Below are 17,277 nucleotides of genomic sequence, written 5' to 3'. Positions count from 1 at the left end.
TTTTGTATTCCAAAAAAGGTGGATAAATATGACATTTATGCGTCCGTCAGTAGGTATAATGGTTGTTGTTGTTACGGGGTGGTAGTCTAACTTTCCAGATTATGTGGTTAACTGGTTATCTAACTGCAATCTTAGACTACACAGCATTGTGTTTAAAATAACGCCCCCATGCACAAAGCATATCCACCACAAGTGTTAAGTAAAAGTCAAAGTCGTATATTATACGTCCTCCTCTGTTAGTAAACATAGGAGGTTAATTAACCTTCCCAGTATCATGCTGTCATGCATCAACAATATATTTCTACTAATTCTGTCCGTGCATCGAATGCGAGGCAGTCCATTCGGCGGCCAGCACAGGTTTTAAACTTTCGTCGCTGTTCGACTTGCTTTACCAAGCTAACGCCAACCAGTATAAGAGTGATCTACGATAACACACACATATATTAGGGACACACATCACATCACTACGAGGGGCCGTAGCCAAGATATTTTCTTGAATGCTTAATTTTCGCTGCAAAGATAAAACGTTTGATGTATGCAAACGATCGTCCGAGACAGCCGTCCGAACCGTTCCAATCAAAAATCGTCCCATGATTCAGATTTGGTTGGAGTACGCGTACCGACAATTTACACTTAGGTATTCTGGTTTGACTGAAGCGATGAATTTTGTGCACGTTGGGAACATAAGTCCAGGGAAGATAAAATAAACTGCGATAGACGTGATAGATGTGGCGGCGGCACGCCACGCTCCTAATTTGCTGTAACTTCGTAGGCTTTTCCTACCACGAAGCCATGGTAAAGTTGTATGCATACATTTTCAGTAAATAATAGTAGTCATTAAAAGTGCCCCGCTGGGTTGTAACTAAATTGAACAAAAACAATTAGTTATATATTATAGCAATTTATATATAGAAATTATAGCAATTTAGTAAACACACCATACACACATAAATAGTATAAATACCTACATATTTAAATAATACATTAGGCACAGTAGTAAAACTGTCCAAAAAACGTTAGTTCAAAAATTAAAAAAAAATGGGAAAACCAACTTGTGTTATTTATGCCTGGAAGATATGTTTTCATTTTTATTGGTAAGTTATTTAATTTTAGTCAGTTCAAAGTCGGTTTATATCAGTATAAATAAATAAACACCGTTTTTAACGATAACGTCAATTTTCATATGATTCAGACGAGTGAACTCCAAAAGAACTAGAATGTATTTGTATAAATAAAGCCAGGTACGCCTTCAATACAGCCGTCTGTCCTAATACAAATAGCGGCGTAGGAACGAGCTTTGTCAAGGGATCCGTTCTTGTGGAAGAAAAATCCAATTGTCTATGTCTACGGCAAAACGTTTGCAGAAATTCGTTGATGTGCCTCGTCGGCTGCTGCTGTAGTGTACTAGTAGAGAGTCAGCTAAAACATCTACTTGCGCTACTAACGTCCTCAAAAATCTGTATTTTAACTATTGTGAGTCACAAGTCACAGTATGCAATCCTTGGTCCAAGAAACGTCCACTTCCGCCTCTAAGACTTCCGCACATTCCATTCAAATTTTTATTTAATAGAAAATTTTGGTCCCCATACTTTCCGATTTTTTTATGTGGTAAATTTTGGAAGCCATCAGTACTCGTAATTTTATTTTAACTCACGAATTGACCGTTTAATATACCTACTGTTTGCAATTTGCATGTAGAAATAGCAGGAAAGGTAGGGTCGGGGATCTCGCTTGCTTCCAACACGCACTCAGAACCGTAAATAATACACAAAGCTCGAGTCCAGATATTGTCAAACACAACTTACGATGTCGATGAAATACAATGCCTAGATATCTATGTAACTAGATACAATACAAGAGAAAAAATCAATCTAGCAAGATCTGAAAAATTTGTTCATCGCACAGACTAATTTAAGATGAAACATCTAGCAAAACTTATAAGATTAATAAAATATTGAATTTAACAAATAAGGCGGAGTAGGTTATTTAAGCCGAGGATGAAAGAAGATATCTATGAAGATATGAAATCATATTTATTTTGGCAGAACATAATATTTGATCAGAAATGGGAAATCTAATTTATCGCAGACTAAACTTGTGTTTCTAGAAATCTGATATAAGTGATATGAACTATATGCAGTCTTGAATAAATGTGTGTACCAATAAAGATTAGATCTGATTTTGAGTCGAAAGTCAAAACTGATCGGACGATAGTCTCGGACGTTGCTGTATCCACAACAACCGATATCTATCGGACGTTGACGACCTTACTGTGCAGTATAGGTAATTTTTAATCACAATACGTTTCCACTGTAAATTAGGCAGACGGGCACTAGCGAGAAATCCCATTCAACAAGTCCGGATTTTATGTTGGATTGATTTCATCAGCCTTCATTGGACGTCATGGGACGATATGCTTATGGCAGTGAATTAACACTCACTATGACTATGACGACTTTTGACTATATAATATTTGGCTGGACGCGCTACTTTAGGATTTCAGAATGTGAATTAAAAATTCGGGTGCCTCTTATGTTGAGAAATTGGAAGCAATAGTGTAAATTCTAACCTTATTCCCAATGATACATACACACGCACTGCACGTAGAATGAAAACAAACTAATATCTCTATTCAGTTCACAAATCGAGTTATGCAGGACGTGTTGCACAATTTGCACATGCACCGCGACAACCGATTGGGTGAGATTGCACGATGTCAATTGAATTGAAAATAGGAACGTAAGTTTATGATAACTTCGATTTGAGTTTAAGTTCGGTAAGTGCTTTAAATCTCTTCTATATCGTAGACGTATATCACGTATAATTACGTCGGAGGGGTGCTGACCTGCAGCGAGTGTGGCCGCACATTTGCACACGCAAATTGGCTATGTACGTAAGTCATCTGAGAGCGCACCAGCGACGCTCTCAGCGGTAGAAAAGTAGTCGCTGTAGCCGAAACCGGCTAGGAGATGATGATGATGATATCGTGGAGGACATTGGGACGGCTTTGACTGGGTAACTTCCATGATTATGGTGCTTTTACTTTCCGCTCCCAGTTTCAACTTGTACCCTCCAAATGCTAGCTCATTTCCCACAACCCTTTGAGTCGGACTGTGCAAATGAGGCACCAATGATCGCCTTCGCAATAGCATCTCCCATTGAAAATGGAACTTTCATATCTGATGAATAAAGTTACATTTAGAGAAATGAAAGAAAAGCGATGGAAATAAAGCTTGATTTTTTTATGATAGCTTTGATATTTTTGTCGATTAAGGTTTGGATATCTCAATGTTACAGTCTTTTCACTTTCTTACATTTTGAATGTTGATCAAATGCTCAGTCAGCATCTAATAATTCGGAGCAGTGAAAGTAGTCGAACTTTAGTTTAGATAATTTTTGATGCTGACTACCTACATTCTGTTACTAAGCATGATACGGTCCGTGGTGTTACAAAATTAGGTATAAACAAAATTTAACGGGATGTAAAAATAAATTAGGACATTTTCTCTGCACATTTTTACTGATTGAGAACAATCCTTTCGTAGCTCAGCATCGAAATTAAGCGATTACCTTTTATACTTTATTACAGTTATGTAGATACTTATTATATTATATCTCGTTTCGATGGCTACGTCTAAAGGCAACTCCAAATCAGACACTTACGAGACAATACCTCTCAACGCTAAATCAGGGATCATATAAAAATAACCACATATTCATATAACGTCTCAACCCACATAAGCTTAATTAAGCCTGAACCTTTACGGCTTTTTATAGCCGTTAACCCTTCAGCGCTTTATACGGCCCCTCAGACGCTATTTAAGGGCGCGTTGGGTACTCGTGTTATGTACGCGTGTGATGCGTGTAATGAGGAACAATTTGGTGGATTACGATTGGGATAGCTTTAGTGGTTTTATGACCGTTCTTAGTCAAAAGAAAGAAAAATATTTGAATTTTCATATACAGACAAGAAAATAATTAGGTTACTTGTCTGAAGAGATTTAAAAGAATATAAGTGATATGCTAATTTGTATGACTTAATTAAAGGATAATGAGCAAAACGATATTTGATAAATATTTATTTACGATCTATTTTTCTTTACCTTTTGAGACAAAAAAATAGTTCGGAGAACTAGTTTTTGGCAATACATTTTAGTTGTTTTAACACATTCAACACCAAGAACCCGACTGTCGGGTACACTGTTCGTAGCGACTACGCGCTACATACGACGAAACCGTAGCTACGCGCTACGAGCGTAACCCGTAGCACTTAGTGGTATTGAATGTGTTAACATTCAGTGCCACGCGAGTGCTACGCGCTACGAGCGCGTAGCACTCGCGTGGCACTGAATGTTAAAACCATAACATGTGAAAACCCGGTAGTAGCGAAAAGCGACTACGAACAGATCGCTCGCTCGTTGGGTTGCTGGCAGTAATTGCGTTAACATTTTTTCTAATCCTTGTTTCAAACCGCTTCTTCTATAACAAAAACACTAAGTAGCTTGCTATACAGACGAACAAGAATGTCGAAAATAGAATTCACGTTGTGGGTGTAAATCCCTATTTTTTACGAACCAAAAACCATTAAAGCACAACTTTCACAATTACGAAACCATCACCGTTTTCTGAAAACCTCATCTAAATCGCTATATCCGATTAGGAGATAATCGCGTATATGGTACACACAAACAACATGTCCATGTACAAGCACGACTGTCTCCGTCTCTATCATAAATTCATAAAGAACTATCATAAGTAAGGAATTAACGTCGGTTAAAACCAAGTCCAACCTCATTCATTACTCATGTTTAAGGCTTCGCGCCAAATTAGACACATCTTTATGGCTTTTATAGCCCTTAAACCCTTGACACCCTGGACTTACCCTTCTCAACAGTTTATTTTAATAAAACGTAAAATGGTCCTGCTTGGTTTTAATATTTTCTTTAAATTAAGGAATATTATGAATATTTTTAATTTTTTTATGATAAAACTACTTAAGCTCAAGAGTTTATGTGACCAACCTCGAAATCGCGAAAAAAAAAATTCATACATTTAGGCTGGTCCATTTGCTATGGGAGGGTACATTTTTTTTCGCGATTTCGGGCCTGATCCCATAGTAAAAGTTGCTCAGTTATAATCCCAAAACATCCCTGGCAATAGGAATGCAGTTATTTTTTAGCCATCCTGTATATCGGCCCGATTCGAACTTTAAGATACGTTAATTCATAGATCTAGAAACGATATTATGGATTAAGATAGTATGTCAGTGTCAAATGTGACATTTCTTCAAACAAAAACGTCACTTTTGACACTGACATATCTAATCCATATCTTTTCTAGATCTATTAACTGACGTATCTTAAAGTCCGAATCGGGCAGTACTTAAGTCTATTAATAAACAATAATAAGCGCCACTTGCACCATCCCACTAACCCGGGGATAACCAGTTAAGTTAAACCGTTAACCCAGCGTCAAATTGTACTGGTAACCACGGTAACTCCAGGTTTAACCGGTTAACCCCGAGTCAGTGAATGGTGCAAGTGGCCCTAAAGGTTCTGAGATCATGTTGGATTTTCGACTAGCCTAAATAGAAAATAAAAATTTAGGTACGATAATTTCATAGACTTATTTTTTAATGAATCTTTCGTAGTGTTGATAAATAAATATACGCTTTTCTGTCAAAACTAGCTGAATTCATCGTTTTCAGATAAGAACTTCGGTTCAAAGTTACCCGTTACCCGGGTTAAAGTTAACCCGTCCGTGTTATTGATTTTCATCAGGGTGAAAAATCCCCCGTCAAATGACGAGAACAGGCGCCAAAGTTGAAAGCGGCAACCTGCCGAGTTTCTGAATTCCGGATGAGTTGTTGACAGTTTGGACCCCGTTAAAGTTTTTTGGGTTCTCCCGTACTGAATCTTATAAGCCAGAATAAGGTAAAGCCTCCAAATCTAAAACGGAAGCCAATGATGGAGGATAGGTACTGATGTATGTTAAGCGATCCCCATTGCTACCCAATGTATGTTAAGCGAAAAGCGGTGGTGGCCGAGTGGATATGACGTCCGACTTTCAATCCGGAGGTCGCGGGTTCAAATCCTGGCTCGTACCAATGAGTTTTTCGGAACTTATGTACGAAATATCATTTGATATTTACCATTTGCGTTTCGGTGAAGGAAAACATCGTGTGGAAACCTGCATAAATCCGCGAAGAAATTCAAAAGGTGTATGTGAAGTCCCCAATCCGCATTGGGCCAGCGTGGGGACTATAGCCCAAGCTCTCTTGCGAGTGAGAGGAGGCCTGTGCCCAGCAGTGGGACGTATATAGGCTGAATGATGTATGTTAAGCGAAAAATAATAAACAATTTTTTATTAAGCAGTTACGTCAGCAAGCGATAGGTACAATACCACGGGTTTTCTATCAGAATCCGGCCCCGTAGACAGCATGCCCATCGCTACGTAGCGAACGAAACGCAACTGTCACTGTTGCTCTAATATAGAAGAGTGATAGAGAGACACAAAGCGATTCGATGGCGAAGCGCAAGCGATCGTCACCTTGGCTAGGCCTAGGATATGTTTACTTTTCATTAAAACCGAAATTGATACTCTGGTTAATTAATTTTGTCGGACTCGATAAAGGTTTTTATCGATTACCATATACATACATAAATTAAACAACGTCATTCGAGGGTTCTCTTTAATATTAGGTTAATTATTTCTAAATTCTAACGGCTGATATTATTCCAAACAATTTTAACTTTGCATACTGAAATAGTTGACCAAACAAAATATGATTCGTAAAACCTCAAACAGTTTTGAGTTTGTAACTTTACCCACCCAACATAGTATGAGAGCCCTAACGAATCTATTTTAAACGTTTATAACAATTTTGGTGGATAATCCAAGCCGCAGGCCTTTTCACTTTGAACTAACAAACTCAATCTTAGATTAATAACTTTTTAAATGCTCGTTTTAGGGTTCTCTAGTTAAACTATGAATTGTGATATTTTATTTAGGTATAGTGTGTTTTTGCTGATGTGTTTTTTACATTATATACAAACCGCGAATTTATTTTGTTACCTTTATTTAAAGTCGGTAAATTCGCGGTAGACCCGGTTGTAAATCTATCTAATACATACCTTTAAACGAGCAATTCATGTATATTTATTTATATATTTCGGGGATCTCGGAAACGGCTCTAACGATTTCGATGAAATTTGGGGGTTTTCGGGGCCGAAAAATCAATCTAGCTAGATCGATTTTTCGGCCCCGAAAACACCCATCTTCCTTATCTCTGGGAAAACGCGCATTTTTGAGTTTTTAAATGTTTTCCGAGCAAAGCTCGGTCTCCCAGATATTGTGATTAATATGTGTTCAAAACACGAAAGTTTTATATGTTATAGATCTGTATATTTGTTTGACAGCATGGCAAAAGCATTATAGCAAGCTGTATTATAATGTAAATGTATTATAATATATAGAGGTTTATGACTTAACTTTTATTTAGGATCCGTATCTGCTGTAAAAAGTAGATTTTAAATAAAGGTTTAGAAAACCATAACTAAGCAAGCATTACACCAATCATGAAATATTATGTGACTGCAAATCAAATTAAAACCTGTCACAACTCACATTTTAGAATATTTTTTTGTCCGATATTCATAGTTAAATTATTAAATTGCTTACTGTTGAATAGGCGTCGTGGAAAATGTAAAAGATCTCGGTTACGACACCCTTCAAATTAATTATTAAAGCACAATACCCCTGCAAATTGCTATTACCTACTTATAACACCGCCCGAGTCTTCGTTTCTCAAACTGTGCACGTACCCCAGGGTGCCCATCTCTTCTATTAAAAGGCATTGTTAGATCTCCGTTGTTAAAAATTTAAAAATCCTGTTAAAAAATATATCAGCACTCTTTGATGACTCAAAACCCGATTGTGAAAGATCGTTGATGTATTTTTATACGTACCTAAGCCTTTACAGAAAACCGCAGAAACCGTTTTAGTAACGGATATCGAAATCGAAACTTTGCTTTTTGAGTACCTAGTCTGATGTCTGATATCTGGGAGAAGTCCTTTAAAATGTGTCACATTTTGTCTTTCGGTGTATGTAACTATATAACCACTGCAAAAACCTGTCACGAGTAAAGTAATAAACAGTTCAGTATAAAAAAATGGAGACCACGTCGGAGAACCATCGTTTTAGAACCACTGGCGGAACTGAATGCCGTCGTAACTCTAGCATTTTTGGAAATTCATCCCCTAAGGGAGTTAAAAAGGGGATGAAAGTTTATATGAGAATCAAATTGTAGGTATTTTAAGTTAGGAAGTTAGAACTTCGTAATAAATAACGGCTTATTATTAACCGGGCAACTAAAATATTAAACAGGAACTTTCACTGGGCATATAATAATATAATTTGACTGTGCATTAATATTTTAGCACCTATAAATTTATATTAGCCTCAAATTTAAGCATCATATTATTAAAAAACTGGCAGCAAAATCAAGCCACCCAAAAAAATTATAGGGAACTTGAATTGATAAGTTGGCGTCTAAAATAATAAATTGACAACTAATATTGTAAAGCGATCATAAAATTTGGTTGTTTATATATTTTGTACATATACAGATACATAACCTTTAAATACTCAATTTATAAATTATATAAATTTAAACATATGCATATACCTAGTACCTTAAATTGACAAATTTCCTAATCCACAAAACACCACAAATGTATTTACCAATAATACCCTACTATACTTACTATACTTATAGTCGAAATTCCTAAACACCTAATGGCCATTATACCATTAGGTCTTTAAATTTTTAATTACTAATTTCAATAGTTACCACTGTGTTATTCCAGAGTCAAAAGATAGGTGCGACGACGAGTGAAGCGAGGAGGAGCGTGTTAGGTTGACCGTGTAGTGACCAAACAAAATATTTAAAAAAGAACATCATTTTCAAATTAATAGATAGCCGTTTTCTTTTTAAAATGTACTTCATAAATAGTTTCTAATATAATAATTCAGTTGCCAAATAAATATTTGGTACCTGCCTAAAAATAAACCAAAGTTGTAACGGCATTAAAATATAACTCATATTGATATATTTTAAGGCTCCGTTTTTGTTGCCACACTATTAATTTTAGTACCCATTTCTATTATTTTAAACTACCCAAATTCGATTAATTAGTTGACCGGTAGTATTTAAATACGTGCCATAAATAACTGTGATAAAACATTTTTGTAAAATACGAGAATAGTAATTTCAGCGTTTATAAAATTCATCCGTCAAAAGGAGTTGAAAGTTTGTAACGGGAACGATTTGAGTAGGGACGTGAAATTAGAAGGAAGAGAAAATATTAGAAAAATAATAATTTTATAGTTTGTTTTTTTAGCATTAGAAATAAGGTAAACAATCTTGATGTGTCTTTTAATTGAAAAACACATTTTAAAAATAAGTCACGGCAAATATGTAACAATTATGAATCTAATACGATCATTTATATTCTTCTGCTTTCATAAGTAATAGTTATTGATTTTTAAAAAGCGTTTTTCAATTAAAAGACATGTCAAGATCGCTTACCTTCTTTGAAGTTCTTTCTAATGCTAAAAAAACGAACTATAGTGCTAATCGAATTTAAACTGTTGTGAGACATACTTACTATAATATTTTAGTTCATTTGTAAATTCAGCCCCTAATATGGTTCAAAAGGGGTTGAAAATGTGTTTGCGGAAATAAATCCGCGCGGAAAGCTAATACATTAATAACCAGTTTTTTTCAATCAGTGGGTCCAGACGTTTTTCAATCAGTGGGGTTACGTAACAAGGGGAGCGCAGGCTTGCAAACACGGTAAAAAAAGAAATTATACGAGCAATAGGTACATAGGCACAAGTAACATAATGAAAGGTAAAAGGGTGACACAAAAGATTTGCACGCTTAGTGGATGAAAAAGGTTAAATACTGCATTAGGGATGACTCACGTTAGACCAGGCCGTGGCCGAGCCGGAGCTTCCGGAGCTCCGTTTTCTATGGAAAGCACCAGGTGATCACCGATCAGCCGTCATAGAAAATTACATGTCGGACGCCTCGGCGCGGGCCCAGCCCGGTCGGTCGCGAGTCATCCTTTAAAGCCATTAAACGCTGGAATCACGCCAAATTCAGTCATATTGTTAATATAGCGACTGAAAATCAACAATGCCATGAGAGTGCCTAAGCGGCTTAAATTTCACTAAAATAAATATTCGACTGCATGCAGCATTGCACGTAACATGCAATTTCGGCACATAAGGCTGTCCATCACACCGGCACGGTAAATAACAAAAACTCATTAAATTATGCAAAAGCCTTAAATCCGACGTTTCCTGGCCGGAGCATAAAGAATTACCTCATTGTTTTAAAACACTCGAATAACACCAGAAATGTGCTGTTGAATTTAATCGAGGTGAATGAGAAATGAGGCCGGGAAGCGAGGCTGCAGTTTTGTTTGTGCTTTCAGGCTTTTAATGACCCTATTACCTGTTTGTCTGCCCGTCGTTATGGCTATGACGATCTCGTTTTAATTATTTATCAGTGTGGACTCCCAAATAGTTTTGATAAGTATTTGGGTAATAGAAAGACGCATGACTTATCTGCAGCGAATAAAGGTTGACTCACACAAGAACGGTCCGGGGCCGGGCCGACTGACTTCGTTTTCTATGAGGGGCGATCGGTGATCACGTGATGCTTTCTATAGACAACTGAAGTGTCGGACGCCTCGGCTCGACTCAGACCCTGACCGTTCTAGTCTCCTAACTCATCCTTAAGTGTTAAAAAGTAGTGAGCTGTGTTGGATGTATATCTGTTTTTTTTTGTGATTAATAGATTTATTTCTGTAAACATCCTAACGTACCTTATGTTAGGACGTTTCTGATTTCTAAAAAACTGGAAAAACACCACTAAGAATGTTTTCACTACCATTTATGAAGCTGATTGAATTTTTATTTGGCCCCAACAAAGCTGCCTATAAAATACCCTGCAATAAATCGCTAACGAGCTGAAAATTCCTCAAAGGAAAACTTTACTGTTTCATACAAAAGGACGTAACTGCATTTGCTTTTATAACATCCCTCGCCTTTCTTAGAATGCTCGCCTCAGTATACCTATACTCGGAAGACGCTCCAAATTAGTTACTTTGTAGCTATAATATTGTATTTATCTTGTAACTTTTGTTCTCAGAAAAAGTGTTTGTTAAGAAAATATACGATATAAAATGGAGGCATGGGTATTTATTTGAAACAATGTGATGACCCGTTTCTCTCTTAATGGGCTTATTTATATTAGATTTGGCTATGTCAAATGATTTTTTTGCGGAAAAAGTTATTTGATATGCCCACAAGCTGTTAACTATTGCCCACAGGAGAGAAAAATGTACAGTTCGCGCGAACACACTAGTTTTCTCTCCTGTGGGCAATAGTTAACAGGTTGTGGGCATGTAGGTAATGATTTTATCATAGTTCTCTAAATAAAAGGAGTACCTTTTCACGTGGATAAGGGTTAAATAAGAAAATTAATCTTTTTAGCCCTTAACTTTTGTGTATGTCTACAGGAAAGACGTGTACACACTTTTCTGTTTGACCCTCCAGTGGCCGAGACGGACTGGTTCCGGGGACCACAGCACGCCGGCTGCCGCAGTCGAATCTGGACGACAACATTTACTAATATAATTATGTATACTTTACCTTAGACCGGCCGCGCACTCGCTTGCCGTTATTCAGCCGCAGCCAAGCGTCCCAGCGGTGGCGGTACACGGAGATCACGTTCCAGTGGCCGAGGCGGACTGGTTCTGGTGACCGCAGCACGCCGGCGCCGCTGCCGCAGTCGAACCTGGACGACAACACATTACTAATTACCATACATTCTTAATACAATCCTAATGGATTCTTCGTGAGCGGCAAGATGGCGGGTGGACCTTAAGAATTTTAACGAAACATGAAATATTGTACCGTACTGTCGGTGTACCTCAGTGTATCTTTAATATAAATCAATGTAGGTACAGCAAGCTGAACAAGTGCATGCCCACTTTATGAATGGAATGCATTCTTAAAGTGGGTATGCACTTTTACAGCTGGGTGTACCTCTTCCTAACACTAGCCATTTAAAAAAAGGTTCATGCTAACCTACTGACGTCAGTGTGTAAAAAAAGTAAGACTTTCAATTTCTTTCAAATACTTTGATAATTTTTATGTTTTATTAATTTTATGACATCGCTACATCGTAGATGCGACACGTGTCACAATCACAATGTCTACGACTTTCGAACAACCTTCAAAAACTAAATTATTTCTTTCTACACGGACCAGACATAATCGATATTAATTTTTAAAAGTCCGTTGTGAATATTATTTTACAACGAGACCAGTAATTTATCAATGTCAGAGATATTTAGTTGAAAAATTATGATGAATTTGTATTGAGTCGATTCTGAATAATAACATTTAGTCAACTTTTGGATGTTATGTTATGACTTACCTACATACATAATGAAAATAGGTACTAATACAAGTGTTGACATTATGACATATGGCAAATACGCAACGCGTAAGTCACGTCATTGTGCATATTCTGCGTCAAGTTCTGGTTTAATCGTACCTTTATCATTTATTCTGTACCCCTGTACGGTTACCATCAGTTTGTCACTGACATAAACGCCGTCGAGAACGTAATTTACTTTCTATACATCTCGCTCGCACTCGCATATTAGTGCAAACGGGATGTATAGAAAGTAAATTACGTTCTCGACGGCGTTTATGTCAGTGACAAACTGATGGTAACCGTACTAGTGTGAATTTCGCTTAACGCGTTTGCGTTAAGTGTCATTTTGTATGGGATTTTGAGTTTCCAAACGTCTCGCTTGGCGCGCCGTCCAAAATCCCATACAAAAATAGACTTAACGCAATAAGGGAGCGTGCGCGTTGGAGGGTCTGCCATCTTGTGGCCTGAATCGGAAACATATGTGCACATGTAAGTACATTGCCAAAACAAGTGCTACCATCTACCGCTCTCGTCGGTACGTTTACTTGTGCATAGTAGGTTCTGCCATCTTGTGGGCTACATCGGAAGCATAAACGAGACATTTACGCCACGCGCCAAAAATCTGACGGCTCCTATGCTGCCCCTTATAAGTAGTTCATGCACGGGGCCTATCGAATGAATTTTACACTATGGGTTCTGTGGTCGTTTTTGCCTAATCCTGTCAGATTTATTTAGCCTAAATGCGTCAAAGCAAAGTCACCATTAGTCCACGCACAGCGCACGCCAAATCCCGGCAAATCCCGACAAAACCGATCATTTAATTGCTCAAAGCCGAAATGAACTGTGATACTGCATCGGACTAATTAAGGGGCACAGTGGTGTTATATCAGTATGTTAACTTAGTAACATTAAGGCGGCACAGGTATCTAATAATTCGCGGGTCAACCTTATTGCAACGTGGCATAAGGTCCACGGGCGGTCTATTAAAGGTGTTGCTGTTTTAACGGGTTTTAGCCAATTACGATAAGCCGTTTTACAATTGTACTGTAACTACTTATAGTGCGACAAGGAATTGTAGAAAATTATTGAGGGCGCCACTTCCTATGTAACTGTCACATTTTTGACATAAAATGCTAAACATAGCAACAATTTAGCATGGAAATTTTTTAGTTCCATTTTATTTAATTTCTACTATTTTATGTCGCACTATAGACTATATACGTACTTATGATATTCTGACGGAAATGTTTTTCTGGATTTATACACAAGTCCTTTCAATACAAAAAAAACCCTTATTAAAAATTACATTAGGAAGAGATTTTAGTAAGTATCCGTAATCCGTATAAATCTGGCTTTTCAGTGCTAAGCGAGAGGGTATTGTCATTAATCAATATATTTATATCAAATCAATTTTAAGTACCTATGCATGTCAATAAAATTAAGTATGTAATCGTCTATGACACTTAAATTCATTCAGTCACTACCCACGACACGAGTCATGAGTGGAGGTGGGACATGATTCGACAAGTGACTTAAGGTGACGCACTTAACTGCATTACGTAGCATCTTTTTACTGTTGCGATATTTAGTCGGCACAAAAAAAAACTACCTACGGTTTACTTGTTACGCCATTCTATTTCAGCAGGGACGGTTAGGAAAACTAACATGCGAGCGACAGGACAATACGCAAAAAATGCTGAATCAGCAAATCAAAACAACTGCAATTCCGCAAAACAAATCATTTCGTGTAAAAGCTGGAGTAAATTTGATAATCCCCCGTGCACTAATTAACAGTTACAGCCAGCACGGCTTTGTTCGGCTAGCTATCGATTTCAGATCAACGTGCTGTACGAGTAGTTTTACATTTTATAGTTAAAATATTAAAGGTAGCATCCTGTTTGTTCTGCAACGTTTTATATTGCGATTATACTTAGAACCGAACAAAGATAAATCTATCGGTGAAATTCTGACTTGTTGCTCCAAGCTAATTTGTATTTTATATTTGATTTATAGTTTACTTTGGAGTGACTATCATCATCTTCCTCGCGTTATCCCAGTATACTGCTCATGGGAGCCTGGGGTCCCCTTGACAACTAATCCCAAGAATTGACATAGACACACTAGTTTTTTGTTATAACAGCTGGCGTTAGGAAGGCTAGCGTTCTAGCCAATGCATACCGAACTATGCATACCGAACAATGCTTGTAATTTATATACGACTGATGAGGAACCTAAATGTATGGTTGCGTTAATTCGGACGATTGGGAAGAACTGTACGTCTAACTGCTGGACACAATTTTATTAACACAATTAATTGCCTGTATTGTCACTAAGTGCTACGGGTTACGCTCGTAGCGCGTAGCCACGGTTTCGCCATATGGAGCGCGTAGTCGCTACGAACAGTGTACCCGACAGTCGGGTTCTTGGACCTAAATGTGGTAAAGGTTGACTCGCGCTAGACCGGGCCGGGGCCGGGCCGGAGCTTCCGTTAAAAAGTGACGGGTGCTTAATCAGCTGGCTAACTTCGGCCGTAGACCATTCGCACTTACAAATGGGTGTCAATTTGATGTTATATTGCATCGCGTTCGTACTTATCGTATCGGGGCGAACAACATCCACTTCGAAAATAACTGAATTTTAATTATTTGGTAAAATTTGGTAAAAACCTACATCGCGCTTACGGCTGGCTTACGGAAATGCCAGTTGCTATATGTATACAACTTCCGACTAACTCTTAGTGGACTTCGATCCCCAGGCATAACAACCGCCTGGAGAGAGTACTGTCTATTAGCCCTCACTCTTTACACGTTACTACAGTGTCATATAGGTAGACTCTAATTTTTGCCTGACAAGCGATGTCTGGTTATTCATATCCTAAGAGTTCGCTTGACAACTATATCCAAATACATACTTATTGTCGTGTTTATCCTTCCAACCTAGGGAAACTATGCCATATCGAAACTATGCTGCGTTTGCGATTCTCTTGTTGGTTTACGGTGTTTTATCTTACAAAGAGCCTACCAGCGAAAAAAATTAGTACGGAATTCTAAGTAACTAAATCAAAAAACACTTTCCAGAAATAAAAACAGGCCGGTTCTTTAATCTTCTCGGAGCTAAGCTTACAGCTATTATCCCTTCGGCCAAAGCCTGCAGTGAGTAGGTACATACTTGATATAAAATCGATAGTTATTATCGGAACAGAGCCTGGCTCGGCAACTATTAATTAGTATGTAGCTAGTCGGGCTTTGGATTTAAGGGCTAAATTCTAGCCTTCAGATAATTAAGAGTAAAATGCGAGTGTTTGCAAAATCTCTTGTCAGAGAAAATTTTACCTATTATGTTAATTAAGTATGTAGCTGCCGCTATTAATAGTATTGGTTTACTATTTCGAGTCAAAACATTTTAAGAGTCACAGCCAGAAAGCGGCTACCATACTTATAATCCCAGTTATACGCTTTCAAACGATAGAACTGTTTACCTTTATGCTTTTAAAATGAAGTAGGTGTACTTGAAACTAGGCATGACCATGTACGTAATATCTGGTTACGTAATATCTTTAACTGGAAAAGTATTCCTTTTCGTTGCTTAAAATTGTTATAGTCTGTTCGAGAAAATACTTAATATCTTTAAAATTATATTTAATGTCACGTAACCGTTTTTTCACGCCGCGCGCGTTTCTCTAAAATGAGGCGCGGAGGGCTGTGTTCAGCGTTGAATAAAAAGTATAAATAATGGAGATACAATTCTGGAAGTATGGAATGTTTGATTGTAAATATACTCCTCTTTTATAATATTAATTTTGGTTTCTTAAGTATTAATACTTTTTGAGATATTAGGGAAATAAAAAATATCTACTTTTTTCCCCCTTTTTTTGTTTATAACTTTTGATATTTTTTGTGTGCTAATACACGCTTCGAATACATTTTTCTAGACATCATTACGAATCTAATGAGGTATCACACGTATTTTTAGGAGTATTATCTATATTTTTCACCGTTTTCCGTTTCTCGAACAGACTATTATAGTTGAAAATTTCAAATTTCTTTGTACATATTACAATCTCTGTATCTACGCAACTTAAAACAAGATATCGTTGGGAAAACTTTCAAAATTGAAAACATTTGAAATTCACCTCTATTCAATCGGCCAAATACGGGGAACACGGCAATTATCATTTTCCTAAGATACAAAGAAGGTATTTAACTTTAAAAGCGATTTGAAACTACCGGCTAACTTATAGTCCGGTGGCCGGCTGCATGAAACAAACCTCATCAAAAAATAGAATATACCTACCCTGTAGAGGTACCTGACATTTAGTAGCTTCCAACGCACTTGGTCGGCCTAGGCTTAACCTGGCAGATTTTGTACAAATGGCAAAAACGTTGGACAAAAATTCATCAAAAAAAACCTCATCGAAAAATAGAATGAAACTTGTATGGTAGGATACCTGACCTTGAGGACAGTAAAAAAAAATTGGTCGGCCTCACCTTAGCCTGGCAGTTTTTGCAGTCCGACCAGATTTATTGGGTCACGTGAGAGCTACAATTTACCTCATCGAAAAATAGAATGAAACAAACGGATTATAATAGCTAAAATAAGCCTGTTGACGTATGTCTTGGTCGGCCTCACCTTAACCTGGCAGTTTTTGCAGTCCGACCAAATTTATAAAAAAATCATCAAACATTTTTTATCGAAAAATCGTATGAAACTGGTATGGTACGATGGCTGCCTTTGAGGACAGTAAAAAAAAAGTGGTCGG

The 17,277-nt window shown here is 37.4% G+C and overlaps 1 protein-coding gene and 1 long non-coding RNA gene across 3 annotated transcripts in view; both read right to left on the bottom strand.

Annotated features, from left to right (window-relative positions):
• The window catches only part of LOC134802301 (pikachurin-like), a 161,321-nt gene that overhangs the window by 42,871 nt on the left and 101,173 nt on the right, over window positions 1-17,277 (bottom strand). For both annotated transcript variants that reach the window (XM_063774887.1, XM_063774896.1), the window contains one exon: window positions 11,726-11,870. In XM_063774887.1, the coding sequence (XP_063630957.1) occupies window positions 11,726-11,870 (145 nt within the window). The remainder of the gene's footprint in view (window positions 1-11,725; window positions 11,871-17,277) is intronic.
• The window catches only part of LOC134802929 (uncharacterized), a 205,425-nt gene that overhangs the window by 106,476 nt on the left and 81,672 nt on the right, over window positions 1-17,277 (bottom strand). The gene's annotated exons all lie outside the window — the stretch shown is intronic.

This window comes from Cydia splendana, chromosome 2 (genome assembly GCF_910591565.1).
Source record: "Cydia splendana chromosome 2, ilCydSple1.2, whole genome shotgun sequence".
Lineage (NCBI taxonomy): Eukaryota > Metazoa > Arthropoda > Insecta > Lepidoptera > Tortricidae > Cydia > Cydia splendana.
The sequence above is the reverse complement of the archived record's forward strand: the minus strand, read 5'-3'. Positions and strand labels throughout refer to the sequence as shown.